This window comes from Hemibagrus wyckioides, linkage group LG24 (genome assembly GCF_019097595.1).
Source record: "Hemibagrus wyckioides isolate EC202008001 linkage group LG24, SWU_Hwy_1.0, whole genome shotgun sequence".
In the NCBI taxonomy this organism is placed as follows: Eukaryota; Metazoa; Chordata; class Actinopteri; order Siluriformes; family Bagridae; genus Hemibagrus; species Hemibagrus wyckioides.
Window position 1 is genome coordinate 20,660,986 of NC_080733.1, and position 23,782 is coordinate 20,684,767.

The 23,782-nt window shown below is 40.7% G+C and overlaps 1 protein-coding gene across 1 annotated transcript; it reads right to left on the bottom strand.

The window, feature by feature from the left end:
- Positions 1-13,781: 13,781 nt before the first annotated feature.
- On the bottom strand, positions 13,782-16,265 carry LOC131344808 (keratin, type I cytoskeletal 50 kDa-like). The gene is made up of 8 exons (XM_058377294.1): positions 15,714-16,265; positions 15,474-15,556; positions 15,216-15,372; positions 14,899-15,060; positions 14,502-14,627; positions 14,298-14,372; positions 14,054-14,202; positions 13,782-13,969 (listed from the first exon to the last, which is right to left on the bottom strand). The coding sequence occupies exons 1-8, from the start codon at positions 16,215-16,217 to the stop codon at positions 13,855-13,857; spliced, it is 1,371 nt and encodes a 456-aa protein (XP_058233277.1). The 5' UTR covers positions 16,218-16,265; the 3' UTR covers positions 13,782-13,854.
- Between the last annotated feature and the right edge of the window lie 7,517 nt (positions 16,266-23,782).

Consider the following 23,782-nt stretch of genomic DNA (forward strand, 5'->3'; position numbering starts at 1 on the left):
CCGCACGCTGCATCCGCAAAGCTAACAGCCTTGCGGACGACCCCACACACCCCTCACACACACTCTTACACACCCCACACACCCCTCACACACACTCTTACACACCCCAAACACCCCTCACACACACTCTTACACACCCCACACACCCCTCACACACACTCTTACACACCCCACACACCCCTCACACACACTCTTACACACCCCACACACCCCTCACACACACTCTTACACACCCCACACACCCCTCACACACACTCTTACACACCCCACACACCCCTCACCCACACTCTTACACACCCCACACACCCCTCACACAAACTCTTACACACCCCACACACTCTTACACACCCCACACACTCCTCACACACACTCTTACACACCCCACACACACCTCACACACACTCTTACACACCCCACACACCCTTCCCACACACTCTTCACCTTCCTTCGCCATCTGGAAAGAGGTACCGGAGCATTCGGGCCTCACAACCAGACTATAACAGTTTCTTCCCTCAAGCCATCAGGCTCCTCAACACCCAGGACTGAACTGTACAAAACTCTCTCTCTCTCTGTCTCTCTCTCTCTGTCTCTCTCTCTCTCTCTCTCTCTCTCTCTCTCACACACACACACACACACACACACACACTCTCTCTCTCTCTCTCTCTCTCTCTCTCACCTGTGTGAACAAACTTATATTGTTCATTACTTATTGCACTACCTCAGTGTTAATATTTCATCCACTGCTATATTTATGTTTATTTCTATTTGCACTACCTCAACCGCCAACTGCTGCTACTGCAGTTTTGCACAATGTGTGTTGTCAGGCCGCTAAACATATATATATATATATATATATATATATATATATATATATATATATATATATATATATATATATATATATATATATATATATCTTATATAGTTTGCCCACTGACAAAGAAATTATCAGTCTGTAATTTTAAAGGTAGGTGTATTTGAACAGTGAGAGGCAGAATAACAACAAAAAAAATCCAGAAAAATGCATTTCAGAAAAGTTCTACATTGATTTGCATTTTAATGAGTGAAATAAGTATTTGATCCCCTATCAGTCAGAAAGATTTCTGGCTCCCAGGTGTCTTTTATACAGGTAAGGAGCTGAGATTACAGTAGGAGCACTCTCGGGGAGTGCTCTTAATCTCAGCTCCTTAACTGTATGAAAGACCCTGTCCACAGAAGGAAGCAATCAATCAGAATCCAAACTCTCCATCATGGTCAAGACCAAAGAGCTGTCCATGGATGTCAGGGACAAGATTGTAGACCTACACAAGGCTGGAATGAGCTACAAGACCATAGCCAAGCAGCTTGGTGAGAAGGTGACAACCGTTGGTGCAATTATTCCCAAATGGAAGAAACACAAAAGGACTGTCAATCTTCCTCGGTCTGGGGCTCCATGCAAGATCTCACCTCATGGAGTTTCAATGATCATGAGAACGGCAAGGAATCAGCCCAGAATTACACTGGAGGATTTTGTCAATGATCTCAAGGCAGCTGGGACCACAGTCACCAAGAAAACAATTGGTAACACACTACGGTGTGAAATCCAGTAGCGCCCGCAAGGTCCCCCTGCTAAAGAAAGCACATGTACAGGACCATCTGAAGTTTGCCAGTGAACATCTGAATGATTCAGAGGAGAACTGGGTCAAAGTGTTGTGGTCAAATGAGACCAAAATCCAGCTCTTTGGCATCAACTCAATTCGCCGTGTTTGGAGGAGGAGGAATGCTGCCTATGACTCCAAGAAGACCATCCCCACCGTCAAACATGGAGGTGGAAACATTATACTTGGGGGTGTTTTTCTGCTAAGGGGACAGGACAACTGCACCACATCAAAGGGACGATGGACGGAGCCATGTACCATCAAATCTTGAATGAGAACCTCCTTCCCTCAGCCAGGGCATTGAAAATGGGTCGTGGATGGATATTCCAGCCTGACAATGACCCAAAACACACGGCCAAGGCAACAAAGGAGTGGTTCAAAAAGAAGCACATTAAGGTCCTGTAGTGGCCTAGCCAGTCTCCAGACCTTAATCCCATAGAAAATCTGTGGAGGGAGCTGAAGGGTCAGCCACAAAACCTTAATGACTTGGAGAGGATCTGCAAAGAGGAGTGGGCCCGAATTCCTTGAGATGTGAGATGTGTGCAAACCTGGTGGCCAACTACAAGAAATGTCTGATGTCTGTGATTGCCAACAAGGGTTTGCCACCAAGTACTAAGTCATGTTTTGCAAAGGGGTCAAATACTCATTTCACTCAATAAAATGCAAATCAATGTAGAACTTTTCTGAAATGTGTTTTTCTGGATTTTTTTGTTGTTATTCTGTCTCTCACTGTTCAGATAAACCTACCATTAAAATTACAGACTGATCATTTCTTTGTCAGTGGGCAAACGTACAAAATCAGCAGGGGATCAAATCATTTTTTCTCTCTCACTGTGTATATATATATATATATATATATATACACAGTATATAAAACTGAAACTGAAACGCCTGGTTTTAGACCACAATAATTCATTAGTATGGTGTAGGGCCTCCTTTTGCGGCCAATACAGCATCAATTCGTCTTTGGAATGACAGATACAAGTCCTGCACAGTGGCCAGAGGGATTTTGAGCCATTCTTCTTGCAGAATAGTGGCCAGGTCACTACGTGATGCTGGTGGAGGAAAACGTTTCCTGACTCGCTCCTCCAAAACACCCCAAAGTGGCTCAATAATATTTAGATCTGGTGACTGTGCAGGCCATGGGAGATGTTCAACTTCACTTTCATGTTCATCAAACCACTCTGTCACCAGTCTTGCTGTGTGTATTGGTGCATTATCATCCTGATACATGGCACCGCCTTCAGGGTACAATGTTTGAACCATTGGGTGCACATGGTCCTCCAGAATGGTTCGGTAGTCCTTGGCAGTGATGCGCCCATTTAGCACAAGTATTGGGCCTAGGGAATGCCATGATAGTGCAGCCCAAACCATCACTGATCCACCCCCATGCTTCACTCTGGGCATGTAACAGTCTGGGTGGTACGCTTCTTTGGGGCTTCTCCACACCATAACTCTCCCGGATGTGGGAAAGACAGTGAAGGTGGACTCATCAGAGAACAATACATGTTTCACATTGTCCACAGCCCAAGATTTTCGCTGCTGGCACCATTGAAACCGACGTTTGGCATTGGCACGAGTGACCAAAGGTTTGGCTATAGCAGCCCGGCCATGTACATTGACCCTGTGGAGCTCCCGACGGACAGTTTTGGTGGAAACAGGAGAGTTGAGGTGCACATTTAATTCTGCAGTGAGTTGGGCAGCTGTGGTTTTATGTTTTTTGGATACAATCCGGGTTAGCACCCGGACATCCCTTTCAGACAGCTTCCTCTTGCGTCCACAGTTACTCCTGTTGGATGTGGTTCGTCCTTCTTGGTGGTATGCTGACATTACCCTGGATACCGTGGCTCTTGATACATCACAAAGACTTGCTGTCTTAGTCACAGATGCTCCAGCGAGACGTGCACCAACAGTTTGTCCTCTTTTGAACTCTGATATGTCTCCCATAATGTTGTGTGCATTGCAATATTTTAAGCAAAACTGTGCTATTACTCTGCTAATTAAACCTTCACACTCTGCTCTCACTGGTGGAATGTGCAATCAATGAAGATTGGCCACCAGGCTGGTCATATATATACACTATATTGCCAAAAGTATTCGCTCACCCATCCAAATAATCAGAATCAGGTGTTCCAATCACTTCCATGGCCACAGGTGTATAAAATCAAGCACCTAGGCATGCAGACTGTTTTTACAAACATTTGTGAAAGAATGGGTCGCTCTCAGGAGCTCAGTGAATTCCAGTGTGGAACTGTGATAGGATGCCACCTGTGCAACAAATCCAGTCGTGAAATTTCCTCGCTCCTAAATATTCCACAGTCAACTGTCAGCTGTATTATAAGAACGTGGAAGTGTTTGGGAACGACAGCAACTCAGCCACGAAGTGGTAGGCCACGTAAACTGACGGAGCGGGGTCAGCGGATGCTGAGGCGCATAGTGCGAAGAGGTCGCCAACTTTCTGCAGAATCAATCGCTACAGACCTCCAAACTTCATGTGGCCTTCAGATGAGCTCAAGAACAGTGCGCAGAGAGCTTCATGGAATGGGTTTCCATGGCCGAGCAGCTGCATCCAAGCCATACATCACCAAGTGCAATGCAAAGCGTCGGATGCAGTGGTGTAAAGCACGCCGCCACTGGACTCTAGAGCAGTGGAGACGCGTTCTCTGGAGTGACGAATCGTGCTTCTCCATCTGGCAATCTGATGGACGAGTCTGGGTTTGGCGGTTGCCAGGAGAACGGTACTTGTCTGACTGCATTGTGCCAAGTGTAAAGTTTGGTGGAGGGGGGATTATGGTGTGGGGTTGTTTTTCAGGAGCTGGGCTTGGCCCCTTAGTTCCAGTGAAAGGAACTCTGAATGCTTCAGCATACCAAGACATTTTGGACAATTCCATGCTCCCAACTTTGTGGGAACAGTTTGGAGCTGGCCCCTTCCTCTTCCAACATGACTGTGCACCAGTGCACAAAGCAAGGTCCATAAAGACATGGATGACAGAGTCTGGTGTGGAGGAACTTGACTGGCCTGCACAGAGTCCTGACCTCAACCCGATAGAACACCTTTGGGATGAATTAGAGCGGAGACTGAGAGCCAGGCCTTCTCGTCCAACATCAGTGTGTGACCTCACAAATGCGCTTCTGGAAGAATGGTCAAAAATTCCCATAAACACACTCCTAAACCTTGTGGACAGCCTTCCCAGAAGAGTTGAAGCTGTTATAGCTGCAAAGGGTGGACCGACGTAATATTGAACCCTATGGATTAGGAATGGGATGTCACTTAAGTTCATATGCGAGTCAAGGCAGGTGAGCGAATACTTTTGGCAATATAGTGTATATATAAATGTTACAATCATATATGTTATTAGTTATCTGTTTTTTGTACATCATTTCATTTAATTTTTCATTTCATTGCTCATGTTTGGTGCTAAGTGTCCTGTTTTTTTGTGTTGTTTTGTCTATGCTCTGTTTGCACCTAGTTGCACACTTTGCACTTTATGTGGCTTGGACAAACTTCTGTCCTAGCTCTGTGTTCTTGTTTTTTGTGTTTAAACTTTATGTTGTATGTTTCTGTAGCACCAGGTCCTGGAGAAACGGTGTTTCATTTCACTATGTACTGCGTCAGCTATATGTGGTTAAAATGATAATAAAAGATTCTTGAATCTTGAATCTTAAATGTTTGGGGAGGTGGTAGCTCACGTGGTTAAACCCCTCTGGGTCATTGATTGGAAGCCCAGGGTTAAAGCTGTTGGGTCCTTGAGCAACCCCAACCCACCCTGCTCCAGGACTCTGACCCCAACTCCCAAGTCTGGGATATGTGTAGAAAAAATTTCACTGTACAGTAATGTATATGTGACAAATAAGCTGCAATAATATTCAAGTAGAAAGTATAATCAGTGGTTTTGCTGGGAACACTGGTAATTGAAGCCGAATATGATTCCAGTATTAAAACTGCTGACAGGTGTTCATTCAATTCAATTCAATTCAATTCAATTCAATTCAATTCAATTTATTTTGTTTAGTGCCTTTTACAATGAACATTGTCTCAAAGCAGATTTACAAAAGAAGAAAACAGAGAAAGGGGAGGGGAAAATGAAAAATAATAAAAAAAACAAAAACAACAACAAAAAAAACTAATTAACTAGAAATAAGAATAAATGATTAAGTTCTATAATTAGACTATTTTATCCTATTTTATCCCTAATGAGAAGCCTGTGGCAACGGTGGCAAGGAAAAACTCCCTGGGATGGAAAGGAAGAAACCTTGAGAGGAACCAGGCTCAGAAGGGAACCCATCCTCATTTGGGTGACACTAAACAGTAAATAATGTAACTGTAGCTGATTAATGTCCTTTCTACAACAGAAATCAATGACCCATGAGGAACTATTAGGTCAGTGTAGTTTCTGAGGTCATTATAAACACTAGTTCTTTGCTGTCACAAGCTGCCAGATGAAATGGCAGATCTGTGATGGTGTGAAAGTCCCCAAGTGTCTCTGTCCATGGCTGTCTCCTGGTCCACACAGATCCATCCACAGCATCAGTTTATGTTCCTGATGATTATGTGTTAAATACTGTGGTGGTGTTTTTGTGCTGTTTCTCTCTCTCTCTCTCTCTCTCTCTCTCTCTCTCTCTCTCTGCCCAGTATTGAGCTTAATGGACATCAGCTGAATCTGCCTACCATCAGCTGCTGGACCGTTATGATTGGCTGCTGGAGGTGGAGGGAGGGGATGAAGTGTGATTAACACTCTCTCCTCAGTGTGATTTAGTTATGATCAGGTTTTTCTTCAGTGTCAGGTTTCTTCAGTGATCGAACACTAGATGGTGGTAAGTGAACATCATTTGAGTTTGAGTATATTTTATTTGTATTGTGATTTTCACAATGGACATTGACAGAGAGTGGGATTATAAATCATTATAAACACAGAGAGTGGGATTATAAATCATTATAAACACTGAGAGTGGGATTATAAACACTGAGAGTGGGATTATAAATCATTATAAACACAGAGAGTGGGATTATAAATCATTATAAACACTGAGAGTGGGATTATAAACACTGAGAGTGGGATTATAAATCATTACAAACACAGAGAGTGGGATTATAAATCATTATAAACACTGAGAGTGGGATTATAAACACTGAGAGTGGGATTATAAATCATTATAAACACAGAGAGTGGGATTATAAATCATTACAAACACTGAGAGTGGGATTATAAATCATTATAAACACTGAGAGTGGGATTATAAATCATTATAAACACAGAGAGTGGGATTATAAATCATTATAAACACTGAGAGTGGGATTATAAATCATTATAAACACAGAGAGTGGGATTATAAATCATTACAAACACTGAGAGTGGGATTATAAATCATTATAAACACTGAGAGTGGGATTATAAATCATTACAAACACTGAGAGTGGGATTATAAATCATTATAAACACTGAGAGTGGGATTATAAACACTGAGAGTGGGATTATAAATCATTATAAACACAGAGAGTGGGATTATAAATCATTATAAACACTGAGAGTGGGATTATAAATCATTATAAACACAGAGAGTGGGATTATAAATCATTATAAACACTGAGAGTGGGATTATAAATCATTATAAACACTGAGAGTGGGATTATAAATCATTATAAACACAGAGAGTGGGATTATAAATCATTATAAACACTGAGAGTGGGATTATAAATCATTATAAACACTGAGAGTGAGATTATAAATCATTATAAACACTGAGAGTGGGATTATAAATCATTATAAACACAGAGTGGGATTATAAATCATTATAAACACTGAGAGTGGGATTATAAATCATTATAAACACTGAGAGTGGGATTATAAATCATTATAAACACTGAGAGTGGGATTATAAATCATTATAAACACTGAGAGTGGGATTATAAATCATTATAAACACTGAGAGTGGGATTATAAATCATTATAAACACTGAGAGTGGGATTATAAACACTTAGAGTGGGATTATAAATCATTATAAACACTGAGAGTGGGATTATAAATCATTATAAACACTGAGAGTGGGATTATAAATCATTATAAACACAGAGAGTGGGATTATAAATCATTATAAACACTGAGAGTGGGATTATAAATCATTATAAACACAGAGAGTGGGATTATAAATCATTATAAACACAGAGAGTGGGATTATAAATCATTATAAACACTGAGAGTGGGATTATAAATCATTATAAACACAGAGAGTGGGATTATAAATCATTATAAACACAGAGAGTGAGATTATAAATATTAAACTGTACAATTCTTCCCTTTAAGTGTTGGACATTTTCATGCGCAATAATTAATAATGGGTGCTATAGTAATTATGGGCCTTTCATGCACATTACAATTTCATCTTTATCTATCATCACCTTTATCACTATCAACTTTACCATTATCACTTGTTAAAATTATCACCAATTTACAGTCCTTGTGTGCAATGAGGGGCAGTGGTGGCTCAAGTGGTTAAGGCTCTGGGTCGTTGACCGGAAGATTGGGGGTTCTGTTGGGCCCTTGAGCAAGCCTCTTAACCCTCTCTGCTCCAGGGGCGCTGTATCATGGCTGACCCTGCGCTCGGACCCCAAGCTTCACTGTGCAGTAATGTGTATTTGACAAATAAAGGCTATTTCTTCTTTACTACAGTTCAACACTATTATTTGTACGGTATTTTATTTATTTATTCTATTTTACAGTTTATATAATGGTGTATATATTTCTTTCTCTCTTATATTTTAATTAGAGCAACTGTAACATGGCAAAGAGGATTAAAGGGGATTTCTTGAATTTTGAATCTTGAATTTAAAAACACTGAAAGTGGGATTATAAATAAATAATATCCTTATATACAGCTGTATATAGTCCAGTGTGGTTGTGTCAGCAGGAGCTCCTGAGCAGTTTACTAGTCATCCTGATTTCTAAGTTCTTTATAGAATTAACATTAATTCCTGATAGCGTTTGATGGTTTCAGCTGAAAGGAACGAGGGTTAGATGTATTACTGATGTAATGTAGCATTAGATGGTTAATGCTAAATTTAATGCTAATGCTAATGAAACAATATGGCTAACTACCCTCGACCTTCTTCACACAGTGACCTCACACCACATCTAAAAGCTCCCATCCTTCATCTTCATCCTTTACCTTCATCCTTTACCTTCATCATTCACCTTTATCCTTTATCATTCACCTTAATCCTTCACCTTCACCTACATCCTTCATCCTTCACCTTCATCCTTCACATACAGTGACCTCACACCATATCTAAAAGCTCCCATCCTTCATCATTCACCTTCACCTTCACCCTTCACCTTCATTCTTCATCCTTCATCCCTCATCCTTCACCTTCATCTTCATCCTTCACCTTCATCTTTCACCCTTCATCCCTCATCCTTCACCTTCATCTTTCACCCTTCATCCCTCATCCTTCACCTTCATCCTTCCTTCATCTTCATCCTTCATCCTTTACCTACATCCTTCACCTTCATCCTTCACCTTCATCTTCATCCTTCACCTACATCCTTCACCTTCACCCTTCACCCTTCATCTTCATCCTTCACCTACATCCTTCACCTTCATCCTTCACCCTTCATCTTCATCCTTCACCTACATCCTTCACTTTCATCCTTCACCTTCATCCTTCACCTTCATCCTTCAACCTTCACCTTTACCTTTACCTTTACCTTTACCTTTACCTTCATCTTCACCTTCATCCTTCACCTTCATCCTTCAACCTTCACCTTTACCTTCACCTTTACCTTTACCTTCACCTTCACCTTCACCTTCACCTTCATCTTCATCTTCACCTTCATCTGCTGTATTTAACATTAGATAGGTCACGACTTTAGACTACTCCATCTTTACTACTGCTTATTGCTCAGCTCTCACATTTTATTTGTCACTTCTCTTCTCCTCCATTTACCTACTGACCACCTCACAGTCCATCACATGATTGATAATCTGTCTGTGGTTTTAAACAATAGGCTTCATTTTTCTGAGAACAACAAAGCACCAGGTCCTGAATCTACTCAACTGCACCAGTTTTTTTGAATGCAGGGGCATTTCTAGGCTTTGAAAACATCAGGGGCTAATTAGGGAGAGAGGGGGTATGAATAACACGTTTTGTAATAGCTTTTTTATGTAATATTGTTTAATAATAAACACAAATGAACACAAACAATATGTAACTTTATAAAATTTCATTCAATCGTTTGTCTGACTCCTCCCATCATTTCAGGGTCTTGCTACTAAAACAGGAGTTCATTAAATTCATGACATTTTCTCTCACCATGCAATATTATATCTTTTACAGCTTGTGTGTGAAGCAGAGCCGTGTAGATCCTTTATTATTATTATTATTTTACAATAATCTATATTCTATAGATATATCTATATGCACCTCGTATTTATTATTTACTACTGTATGTATTATGCTTTGTTTGTTTATTTATTTTTTACAGCCTCTCTTCTCTTCTCATATAATTCTCTCATCTCTCATTCTCTCATCTCTCCTGCTGCTTGTATCTTGTCTACTTCATGCTCTTGGTGACTTTTCTATCCTATTTCTTTGAGGGTGGAATCATCAGAGAGTATCTCAGAGACTTGAGTAAAACGGTCAATCACCATACTAGTATTTCTAGTGCTGAGAATTCCTTTATCAACAGACAGAACAGCTGAATGATGGAGTCTGTTCTGGTCCATTGTTCACCTAAACCATGTCTGTATTTTAACTTAAATACTGCATTAGTTGAATAATAGAGTCATGATGTTCAGACTGTAATGTCTTAGTGCTTTAACAGTTTATATTTTATTTAGATCTATCTTTAGGCTTATTTAATTTAAGGATATTGTACGTCTTGGGTATTGAATAATATTCTAAAGGGTCCTATATGTCAGGGGTTTTCAGAATCAGGGACAGTGGACCTCCTTTCTGACACAACATACATTTGTTAGCGACTTTTATCAACTGTGTTAACATTAAAAATGAAAAGTTAGGCTTTTATCTGAATAATAAGATTGTTGTGTTTTCTGACAGTTTTTGTAAAGGTGTTTTAGTTACGTGGTGTGTGAGTGTGTATAGGTGAGATCGACTTAAAACGGCGCTGTGCAGACCGATAGGTGTTGGACATTAAAGTATCGCGAGAGTGGTTCTAGAGCATGTGTGTGCGCGTGTGCGGAGAGAGATGTCAGTCAAAATCGCGTACAGTAAACGGCAACAGTGCTCAACTAAACCGATCAACATTTGCTAAATTCTACAAAATTTGGGATAAAACATTCAGGGCTAGATTAAAATCATTTGGGGCTCGAGCCCTGAATGATTAGCCCTAGCAACACCTCTGTTTGAATGTCTGCATATTTTATTTCTTTAATAATAATAATAATAATCAGCTTTATTTGCCAAGTGAATTTGTTGTGGTTTTTAAGGTGCTCTTGGTACGTACATATATACATATCTGGAATGAAAACAGTAAACATTAAAATAGTTAGACTTAACAATAAATAATATTATGTGTATGAATCTGTTCCAGAGGATTTCTGTGCAGATTTGTACAGTATACACTCTATATACAGCTGTATAGATACAGAGATATGCTTATGTATTTATACGGTACTGAGAAAGAGGCTGTAATTACAGATGGAGAATGAATTACAGAACACAGGTAATATTTCCTGTTAGCTGTTCAAGCTGGAGATGGCATGGGGGAAAATGATGTTTCTGTGTCTAGATGTTCTAGTGCAGAGATCTGTACCATCTTCCTGAAGGGAGAAGTGCAAACAGGGTGTGGCTGGGGTGAGAGGGGTCTGTGATGATGTTGCCTGCCCCAGGGTAAGAGTGGTCTGTGATGATGTTACCTGCCCGGGGTGAGAGGGGTCTGTGATGGCCGGGGTGAGAGGGGTCTGTGATGATGTTACCTGCCCGGGGTGAGAGGGGTCTGTGATGATGTTACCTGCCTGGGGTAAGAGTGGTCTGTGATGATGTTACCTGCCCAGGGTGAGAGGGCTCTGTGATGGCCGGGGTGAGAGGGGTCTGTGATGATGTTACCTGCCCGGGGTGAGAGGGGTCTGTGATGATGTTACCTGCCCGGGGTGAGAGGGGTCTGTGATGATGTTACCTGCCGGGGGTGAGAGGGGTCTGTGATGATGTTACCTGCCCGGGGTGAGAGGGGTCTGTGATGATGTTACCTGCCCAGGGTGAGAGGGGTCTGTGATGGCCGGGGTGAGAGGGGTCTGTGATGATGTTACCTGCCCGGGGTGAGAGGGGTCTGTGATGGCCGGGGTGAGAGGGGTCTGTGATGATGTTACCTGCCCAGGGTGAGTATGATTTTTTAACCCTTTAGTATGACGGTGATCAGCGATGCCACTGAATATTCATCAGCTTTTGAGCAGATGAAGCTCTCTCTCTATTATTGTGTGTGTTTTTTCTCCTTCATTTCCAAAATAGTGAAGTGACTCTGGGTTAAGTGTGTAGAACCTTAAAATGTTTCCTCCTTCATTATCCCAGGAAGGCTTGAGGAATTTGTGCATGGTGGTCAAATGTCACACTCTGATTGAGTTTGTAAAAGAATTGTATGAGTGTGGAATTTGAACTCATGCCAGAAGCAAGAAACATGCAAGAACCTGTGAGAATTTTCAGTCTTCAGAGCAGCTGCACGCAATCTCCTACCTGATGCGCTGTGCTGACATGCAGCTAATTCACCGCTTTCACACAGGAATGCTCTTTAGGGTTGAAAATGAAAGGTTGCTCTGTGTTATTAGATGTGGCCTAAAGGCTAAGTTGAACAAAAAAAAAACGTGCACAGAAATGATATGTTAGTGAAATATGCTGTAAGTGATAACATGGGATAAATGAGAGCAGCACAGATATATATATATATATATATATTCTATATTTCCATATTAAATCAAATTTTCAGCGTCACTGAAAATGAGATTTCAGCTAAAAGTCTTCGAGGGCGTTGTGGGTGTGGAGAAGAGACAGGAAATCGTTCTGTTCTTTCATAAGAAGAATATAATTCTCACATGATGCTGCTTTAAATGTGTTTAGTATCTGGAGAAATGTGTCACTGGTGCACATCTGCCTTCACCTGAGGAGATCAACAGCACCTAGTGTGTAAGATGAGCCAGAAATCAATATAATAAAGGACTCTTCTCACTCCGACAACCACCTCTTCACTCTGTTGCCCTCTGGATGATGCTATCAGGTCCTTAAAAACACTACTACTAGCTAGTTTCTACCCAAGTGCCATTATAGAGCTAAAATCTGAAAAGCTGATGTGGACACTAAACACTCACAACATACAAACTACTAGATATGCAATAAACTCTCTTATCTGCTCACTTTGCATTTTGTACACAGTACATGCTAGAGTATATCTGTTTACATCAACACTGTACACAGATCAGCCATAACATTATGACCACACTGACAAATGAGAGTGACAAACATTATGACCCGCTGACAAAACAGCCCTGACCCGTCGAAGCATGGACTCCACTAGATCCCTGAAGGTGTGCTGTGGAATCTGGCACCAAGATATTTTAAGTCCTCTAAGTTGTGAGGTGGGGCCTCCATGGGGCTTAAAGGATACTTACAGGACTTAAAGGATACGTTTGATAGATACTGACCACTGCAGACCGGGAACACCCCACAAGAGCTGCAGTTTTGGAGATGCTCTGATCCAGTGGTCTAGCCATCACAATTTGGTCCTTCATCAAACTCGCTCAAATCCTTACACTTGTCCATTTTTCCTGCTTCTAACATCAACATTGAGGACAAAATGTTGACTTGCTGCCTAATATATCCCACCCACTAACAGGCGCCATGATGAGGAGATACTCAGTCTTATTCACTTCACCGGTCAGTGGTCATAATGTTATACCTGATCAGTGTATCTGTTTACATTTATAACTGTTTACAATTTCATTTGTATTAATTTACACCTACTTTTTCTATCATCTGTTCACATTGTAGGTGTGTGTGTGTGTGTACCTTTTAAATGAGAGAGCATTAATTTTGTTGTACAATGACCATACAGTATTTTTGTCAACAAAATTCTAAATGTTTATTGTGTGTGTGTGTGTGTGTGTTAACAGAAACATTTTCCACAAAATAAAATGATTTCAACGTTTTATTTTTAAACAGAAATTTTTGGTTAATTCTACTCCAGTAAAAACATTTCTTTAAGTATTGCTTTATTACTTGGTAATAGATGTAGAAGAGGTGGAGACGACCTTCCCATCCACCACCTCTTCAACCACAGTGATGATTGCGGTTTTAGTGGTGGAGTTCTTGCTGGAGGAAATCGAGGCACTGATAAAACACAAAGAGGGAAAATAACCTTCAGCGACTGCCATTTTTGCATAAATAAGTCCACCAAGTACTTGAGTTACTTACCTGCCACTGGCCTCAGCATCCAGCAGTCTCCTGTACTCTGCGATCTCAAGCTCCAGTCTGGTCTTGATGTCCAGCAGCATCTGATACTCCTGAGACTGACGCTCCAGATCGGCACGAAGTTTCACCAGCTGCTCCTCCAGACTTGTCACCTAGTTTAGAGACACAGAAAACATGCTACAGTATGTGTTCAACAAAAGTGTGTTCAACAAAATCCAAAATGTTTTTCCGAAGGCTCGATCCTTACCTGCACTTGGTGTCCAGATAACTGCATGGCATAACGGGCTTGAGTCTCAGAGAGTGTTCCCTCCAGGGAGGCTTTCTGTGGTGGGATAAGTGGAGTGCCTTATTATCACAAATGAACTTGTAGAACTAACAGCATACCATCATCCAAAATTCCTAGGAATTCTGATGATGGGAATGTCAGTGTTTCCAAAGTGTTTAGTCTCACCATGGCCAACAGAGACTGGAGCTCAATTTCCAGAGACTGTGATGTGCTCTTCACACTGTTCACTTCTGTTTTGGAGGTGGCCAGTGTCTCCGTACTGGCAGCAACTTCCTGTTTCAGGCTCTCAGACTGTCAGTGGAAAAATGTGGCAATGAGTTAGGATACTCAGCTCTAGATTATTAGCTGCTGTGATTCCATGGCTATGTTTCCAGAACAGGATTCTGAGTTCACATCACGGACTCATCACTGGGTTCCTGAGCAACTCAGCTCTGTTCTTGGATTGGAAAAAAATAAAAAATTTTCTACACCCTGATCTCTTTATGCTGCAGAACCACAGAAGCTATTAAGTCAGAATAGCTGTAGTCTGGCTTTAATCATTTATGCACCAGTAGGAACGCACCTTTGTCTGGAACCAGCCCTCAAGCTCTCTCTGGCTCTTGGCAGCAACGGCTTCATATTGCTCACGGATTTCTTCCATGATACTGCTGAGATCTTGCTGTGGTGCAGCGTCAACCTCGACATGGATCTGTCCGCTCATCTGACTACGTGCTGTTAGCAATTCCTGGAGAGATAGAGTTGTATGAGATCTTGATGAATCCATTATAACCTGAATACATTTGCAAATGTTTTCTTTTCTATCTAGAAGTAACATATCTGTGTGGCTTTTTTAAGTATTTTTTTTCATTTTGTATCAATTCACTTGTACAGATTCATCACCTCCTCATGGTTCTTCTTCAGGAAGGCCAGCTCCTCATTCAAGGCCTCAATCTGCAGCGTGAGATCTTTCTTGGTCAGGTTCAGATCATCCAGCAACCTCCTCAGTCCCGAGATATCAGCCTCAACAGACTGACGCATGCCCAACTCGTTCTCATACCTGTGTTAAGACAGTGCATGTTCATTTTTTACCTGTTAGTGTCTTCCAATATCTCTTTAACATCTAGAGAAAGAACTTTCTACATCATAATAAGATCTTACTTTATCCTGAAGTCATCTGCAGCCAGACTGGCATTGTCGATGCTCAGGTGGACTGAACCCTTCAGCTGAATGGCATCCAGAATCTGAAAACATCAATCAAAATACATTTTTAAGTGAGAGCACATGGATAATCCGAAGGGTCAATGTTGTGAAGAAGAATAAGGTCTGAATGCAGTGAAGAAGGCATCTGAATTCCTTCCAGCCTTAAGTTCATAAAAAATGCTTTTTTTAAAGTTCTACCTTAGCTTGTAGCTCACTGATGGAAGCCAAGGACCCAGAGTGGTCCCGGGCAGTAGGGGAGGTCTTGCTGTCCAGGAACTGGCGTATCTTGAGCTCAAGATCTGCATTCGCCTTCTCCAGGGAGCGCACCTTCTCCAGGTAGGAGGCCAGACGGTCATTGAGGTTCTGCATGGTGAACTTTTCATTGCCGATGATGCTAGAGTCTGCTTCCCCAGCACCACTTCCAAACCCTGCACCACCTCCGAACCCTGCACCACCTCCGAACCCTGCACCACCTCCGAACCCTGCACCACCTCCAAACCCTGCACCAGATCTAAAGCCTCCACCAACACTACCTCCAGATCCACCAACGGACAAGGAGCGAGAAGCGTGGGAGATGCGAACCCCAGACCCTCCTGCTCCACCATAGACACTTCCTGCCCGCATTGCACTGACCCGGGCTCCTCCACCACCGATCACTGATCCAGAAGCAAAGCTACTGTAGTTGGAGAAGGTGCTAGCCATGCTGATGGAGGCTTTTTAGTCTTACTCTGGAGAGTGAGTGAGATTGAGAAGTTCAGACTTTTATAGCCTGGTTGAAGCTTCCCACCACAGGCTCCAATGGAGTCACAGCAATTTGATGTTATGTAAAGTACCAAAATCTATCATCTTTAGGACTTTTTAATGGGTTTGTGCCTTAAAGGTAGATTTTAGAGATTATACGAACTCTGTGTGATTGGCAGAAGCATGGGAGGAACCCCTCTTATTCCCAAAGGGGCTTTGGTTTCAGGTCTGAATTCCTCTACAGCAGGTAATGGGGACATTACCTACAGCAGGATCATATGATCAGATCCACTGAAGGGCTTCTTCTTCTTCATCACCTGTTTAATTTCAGCTGCTTCAGGAATGTTCTGAGGTGGAATGTTCTCAGCTCCAGGTGCTAACAAGTGAAGATATTCAATTCAATTCGATTTTATTTGTATAGCACTTTTGACAATGAACATTGTCTCAAAGCAGCTTTACAGAACAGAAGAAACAAAACACATTGTGCAAAAAGTCCTAGATGTTAGACAAAATCATCCCTAGTGAGAAGCCTGAGGTGACTGTGGTGAGGAAAAACTCCCTTAGATGGTTTGAGGGAAAAAAAACTTTTATTTTCCCTGCTTACTTTACTTGGGTGTTTGTTCTTTCCAGGATGCTAGTTTGTTATTTCAAAAAATCACAAGTAGAGTTTTATCAGAGGGCGGGATAAAAGTCCTCTGGGTGCTCTGGTTTCCTCCCACAGTCCAAAGACATGCTTCTAGGCTGATTGGAGTCTCTAAATTGCCTGTAGTGTGTGATTGCGTGTGTGAATGAGAGTGTGTGTGTGTGTGTGTACCCTGTGATGGGTTGGCACTCCCTCCAGGGTGAATCCTTCCTTGATGACTCCTGAGATAGGCACAGGCTCCCCGTGACCCGAGGATAGATCAGACAAGCAGTACAGACAATGAAATGAAATTTCTTTTTACAGATGCAGTTCACTACAACACGAGCTGGATCCCGCTAGGACAACAACACTTTTCTCTTCTGAACTCTGTGTGGTAAGCTCGCTGTTACATTAGAACGCCCCCTAGTGGTCACACTCCATACTGACATAATACTTCACTACATTTACCCATCTCTACAAAGTTACTAAAACAATCAACCAAGTAAAGCTGGATTTTATATAGAGAAAAGGACCACATTACATTATAAAGGCTGAACTCCTCAAAGAATATGTTGATGGAGGATAACAAGTCATAGATTTTGAATGTATTAATGGCACACTTTAAATAAATTGGCTTAAGCACTTTAGAAGGGATAATAGTATCTGGTTTCACATTCCCACAGCCTTATTTAAAAAACTAGGAGGTATTGATCTTCACTTAAAATGTGACTTCCATATTCCCAGATTAATTATAATAATAATAATAATAATAATGAATTTTATTTAAAGGTGCCTTTCAAAACACCCAAAGTCACCTTACAACAGTTAAGATATAGGCATAAAAATATATACAAGTACAAACACAACAATACAGGCGCAACATACTTTATAGAACATATCATAAAATAGTCTGAGTAAAAAGACTTATATTTTGATTTATAATTCAATTCAATTCAGAAAACTTTTGGCAATTAAAGGCACGTAAGCAGCATGAAGGGCATAATAATAATAATAATAATAATAATAATAATAATAATAATAATAATAATAATAATAAAGATAATAAGATATTAGTTTGCAGGTTCTCAGAATTGTGGATATCAAGTGGGAGAGAGTTCGAGGGGCAACATAGCTAAAAGATGGAGCTCCCATGGTAGTTAAACATATACGAGGTACCACGAGGGACATTGAAGATGTTGATCTAAGTGTACATGAAGGAATATATGACTGCAAAAGTTCAGTAAGATATGAAGGTGCAAGATTGTGAAGCGCCTTATAAGTAAGTAACAGATTTTTGAAGTCTACTCAATACTTCATTGGAAGCCAGTGCAGCTGCTGGAGAACTGGAGAGATGTGCTCAGTGGAAGAGGTTCTGGTAAGGACATGAGCTGCAGAGTTCTGAATCATTTAGTTTATGCAGCATTTTAGATGGAAGACCAGTGAGAAGGGCGTTACAGTAATCAATTCATGAAGTGACCAGTGTATGAATAAGAACTGCTGTGTTATTAGTTGTGAGATGGTAGAGACGGTTAATATTACGCAGGTGGAAGTATGCATATAATGTTATTAATATGGGCTTCACAAGACTATGTGCTATCTAAGATGACACCCAGACTTTTTACCTGCAAGGAAGGGCTGATTACATTCTTTTCAATAGCCACAGAAAAACAATTAGAATTAGCCAAAACAGATCTAGTCCCAATGAGTAGGGCCTCAGTGTTGGCACTGTTCAACTTCAAGAAATTGTCTGAAAGCCAATTTTTAATTTCAGCCAGACAGGAAGATAGGGAAGGTGGAGGAAAAAAGCCAGTGGGTTTAGTGGATAGGTAGAGTTGGGTGTTGTCTGCGTAGCAGTGGAAATGAACACTGTGCCGGCTAAAAATCTGGCCAAGAGGTAGTATATATATAATAAATAAAAGTGGGCCTAGGACAGAACCCTGGGGAACAGCAGTAGTGACTGTAGATGATTTTGATTGAAAACTGAATAAACTGAGTGTGACCAGAAAGGTATGACCTAAACCAAGACAGAGGGGTGCCAGTGATCCTGACACAAACTAGCCTGTCGAAGGGAATATTATGCGAAATGGTATCAAAGGTTGCACTCAAGTCGAGCAGCACTAATATAGTTAATAAACCAGAGTCTGCTGTCAACAATAGGTCATTAGTGATTTTAACTAAGGCAGTCTCAGTACTACGGTGGGGACAAAAACCGAATTGAAATTGTTCAAATTAACTGTTATTGAATAAATGGTTGTGAAGTTGGGTCAAAACACACTTTTCTAAGATCTTAGAAATGAACAGTAGATTTAAAATTGGATGGAAATTATCAAGATTTGATGGATCATCCCCTGGTTTCTTAAGTATAGGAGTAATAATAGCAGATTTAAGAGAAGAGAGTAGAGAAGCAGAAGTAAGTGAAGAGTAAATAATTTGAGTAATTAAAGATGACGAGCGGGTGAACATGCTTTTATTAAAGGAGTTAGTAGGTAGGGGATTGAGCAAGTGATTGGTTTAGATTTTCTTATAAGGCAAATAACCTTAGTAACAGAAGGTAGAGTGACGGTAGAAAAAACAGAATCCAAAGTGAAAACCAGAAATTAAATGATTAATGTCAAAGTGTTACTACAGAATTAATAGTAAGTAGATGCTGATGGATATTTTTAACCTTAGACTCAAAGAAAGTCATAAAACGATTGCACAATTCAGTGGAATACATATTAGATGTAAAAAGGTCAGGGGGTCGCAGAAAACTATTTACTACTGAGAAGAGGGATCTGGAATTTCCTTCATGAGCTCCAATTATATTAGAATATTAGTCAGACTTAGCTTTAGACAAAGCCTCCTTATAGTATTGAATATGTTCAGCATGCATTTCTTTGTGAACAGTGAGGCCAGACTTGGCGAACAAACGTTCTAATTTTTTAAGTGCTCGTAGTTCAGATGTAACCCAAGGTGCAGAGTGTGTAAAGTAAACAGTACGAGTTTTCACAGGTGCAAAATCATCTAAAATCATACATAGTCCATCAATGTAATAAGGTAGCAGTTCGTCAGCAGCAGTGAAGTTAGCTTTGATGGAAAAGATAGCAAGTTTGTCAGAGAGAGCAGATACATCAATGTTATTAACATTCCAAAAGATGACACCGATTTACCTTAAAAACTACCAGTTGGGCACAAAAAGACAACAGTAGATGATCAGGAATAGACAAGTCAGAAACATTGCAATTATAAGGTGTAATACCACAACAGCAAACAACATCTAAAATGTGGCCTTTGTTTGAGTGAGTTTGCAGTCTGTTAAATTGCTGCATACCTAAGCTTTCCAAGCACAATAGAAATTCACTAGTGCATTGCTGACATTGTCTATATGGATGTTAAAATCACCCAAATAATAACATTTGGAGACATGGAACATAAATAGGTCAAGAATCCATAGTTCAGCTGAAAAGGCAGTATTAGCCCTGGGAGGGCGGTAAATGGTTGTGAGGATAGTGGGAATCACCCCATTGATTTGTAAGGCGATGCATTCAAATAAGGAATACGTAGGTACAGTTAGCTGAGTTATTTTCCATTTCTCTTTATAGAATATCGCTAAGCCCCCTCCCCATCCTGTAGCACGGGGTTTACAAATAAAAACATACCCTGGGGGACAGAATGGTTAAGGTGAAAAAAGTCAGCTGGTTTCTTTTTCACCAAAGGTCCTTTAGTGGAGAGTGATCGAATATTTAATAGTCCAAAGGAAAAATTCTTTTTTCTTTTTAGTCATTGCCAGCTGATCTGGGCAGGTTGGTTTATACACCGTGATCAACAGTCCTTGTACGGCGCCACACCAATCATCGTTTAGATGACCAAAAAGACCGTATTGGGCACGAGTAATTGATGTTAAAACCGAGACACCGAGACCCCTGATGAATATATTTCCGACGTGAACGCAATATCTGGGTGAAGATGTAGAGCTGATGGAAATTCCAAATAAACGTGAACGGAGCCGAAGAAGTTCATGCCACCGAATACTGAAGCATCGACCAAACCGCAGGACGATCCAGATGTAGCTGATCTGTAACAACAGCTCGATGACCCTCATAGCAATTCCCCACAGCAGAGACACCGCCGAAGGAAACAAGCAAGTCAATCACAGAAAGTGTTAACACACAGGCTAGCCAATGGTAACATTCAACAAAAAGTCCAAGGTAATGTCAGAGCTCCCCGTAACCACCACGGTAAGCAGTGATTTATAAAACAGTAAAAAACAGCTAATAAAACAGTTAATACAGCTAGTAAACAGTTAATAAAAAAGTAATTAGTATAAAACTGAGATTTCCCCCAGAGCAGCAGCAGCTAGTAGCACCAGCGTTCACCTCGGAAGTATAGCGTTTGCATTAAATATAGCTTAAACTGCATTATATCCCAATTTGATTCTGTTTGGAAGGCTATTCCACCTTCACTTCTTTTAATGGTAGAAAATACAATTCCAACACCATCAGTTTCTACAACCCTTCCTTTACTTAATGTTAATGACAAAGATTTTAAAAAGCAAAATCTTACGAACAAATCACCTCACCAACATCATTTATCTGACTCTCTCAAACAGGAATACAATTAATCAGATTTTCTCCAAACAAGACGTTGATAAAATTAGAATTATGTATCTTACATTTCCTACAAAAGTAAAGAAATCCATTATATAATTCTCAACAATATCTATCCATCAAATGAGCTCTTGAGGAAAAGATTCAATATAGATCACAATAATTGTGTATTTGTGAGGATAATATAGAAAGAACCCAACACTTATTTATCTTCTGTGATTTCTTTTCAGATTTCTGGGATGATGGTCATGATTGGTTGGTCACTAAACCCCATGCCCTTCCACCCTTCACCTGAAATGATATTATATTTGGATGCTGCTGCTGCCTGATAATAAAACTGACTTTCTTGTTAATGTCATTTTATCACTTGGTAAGTTCTTTATTCACAAATCTAAAACCCTAAACATCAGACCTCTTTTTTCTGTTTTCATAAGAGACCTAGAAAATAATGTTCTCCTTTGCATAAAAAATGGAATAAAACTTCTTAATACATGCCATGAATTCAACATTATCAATAAAGATTAAATGGATCCTCTAGTATGTCTTGAGTAAGTGAGAAGATGGGTGATTACGCACTACTACATGTAATCCATATCAATGTAGATGTTAGGTAGATGCTTTAGTTGTCCAGTGAATCAGGTGTAATATGTCTAAAATGGTTCTTGAATGTTCCAGATGTTTTGAGCAGGTGTGGATGACATTGCTTTCTTCCTAGAGGAGTGCTGGGGTGGCATGAAACTCCATAATGATGTTTAGCACTCAGACAGAAATAAAGGGTCTAGAAATAATTTTTTATTTAAAGAGTTATTTTGAGTTTTCTGACTCTCTCTCTCTCTCTCTCTCTCTCTCTCTCTCTCTGTCTGGTCTTAATATACTGCTTTAATAAAACGTTATATTCTTTTTTTCAATTAAGGACCGAACTATAGCAGTAACAGCCCTCCACACAGAATTATAAAAACTGCAGCAAAAAGACTACTGCAATGGGCAGAAACAGAAGTGCAGAGTCCAATACTTTTAAAACATTATGCAAAAATAACTGTATTTTATAAATCAAACAAGTACATCTTGTATAAGCTAAAACACTGCTGTACTGACAGCCCTGAACATTCACTAAAGCTTTTATCTTTCCTGGTTTCTGGAACAGTGTTTATTCTTCTTTTCCAACAGGCAGTCTGCCTCCTGAACACACCGGGGAAAGAGTGATCACTGATCCAGAAACAAAGCTACTGTAGTTGGAGAAGGTGCTAGCCATGCTGATGGAGGCTTTTTAGTCTTACTCTGGAGAGTGAGTGAGATTGAGAAGTTCAGACTTTTATAGCCTGGTTGAAGCTTCCCACCACAGGCTCCAATGGAGTCACAGCAATTTCATGTTCTGTAAAATACCAAAATTTAGCATTTTCAGGACTTTTTAATGGGTTTGTGTCTTAAAGGTAGATTTTAGAGATTATGGGAACTCTGTGTGATTGGCAGGAGCATGGGAGGAACCCCATGCTCTTTTGGTTTCAGGTGTAAATTTCTCTATAGCAGGTCTTGGGGATGTTACCTACAGCAGGATCGTATGATCAGATCCACTGAAGGACTTCTTCTTCTTTGACCTGTTCAACTTCAGCTGCTTCAGGAATGTTCTGAGGTGGAATGTTATGATATGGTGTGTGTGTGTGTGTGTGATCTCAACATGTCATCATCAGACAGGATCTAATTTCAGAGGTGTGGCTGTTCCTCTGAAGGTCTGCTCAGTGTAAAGCAGCTTGAACAGTCCTGTGTTCACTCAGAATGTTCATACACAATGTCCACCTCCACAGAGTAACAGCACACTGTTGTCTGCAGTGAGTGAGAGGACACACACACACACACACACACACACACACACACAGTGGCTTCAGGTCTAGGAAAAACCCAGCTTCATTTAAACTCCTCATACACACAGTTACATCATCATCATCCTTCATTACTGTGGAAGTGTAGATACACAGAGTCTCACCTTGAACAAGCCACGCCCACTCCAGGTGCACAAACATACCAAAAAAACCAGGACAGGTCATGTGACCACTTCTTCCTATATATCTCTTTCTAATAAATCAATCTCATCGTCCTCTCACCTGTTTACCTTCAGGTGCTTCTGGAATGTTCTCCGCTCCAGGTGCTGTGTGTGTGTGTGTGTGTGTGAGAGGTGTGAGTGTGTGGAGTGTGTGGAGTGTGTGTGTGTGTGAGAAAGAGAGAGAGGTGTGTGTGTAGTGTGTGTGTGTGTGTGTACGTGAGAGGTATGAGTGTGTGTGTAGTGTGTGTGTGTAGTACGTGTGTGTGTTCATCTGTTTATC

Bases quoted from the DNA above. Each gene is read 5' to 3' on its own strand.
- LOC131344808 (XM_058377294.1), bottom strand. From the start codon at position 16,217: ATGGCTAGCACCTTCTCCAACTACAGTAGCTTTGCTTCTGGATCAGTG. The intron at 15,373-15,473 runs GTAAGATCTTAT...GTCTTAACACAG, and splicing joins GCAGATGACTTCAGGATAAA to GTATGAGAACGAGTTGGGCA. The intron at 14,203-14,297 runs GTAAGGATCGAG...TCTCTAAACTAG, and splicing joins TATCTGGACACCAAGTGCAG to GTGACAAGTCTGGAGGAGCA.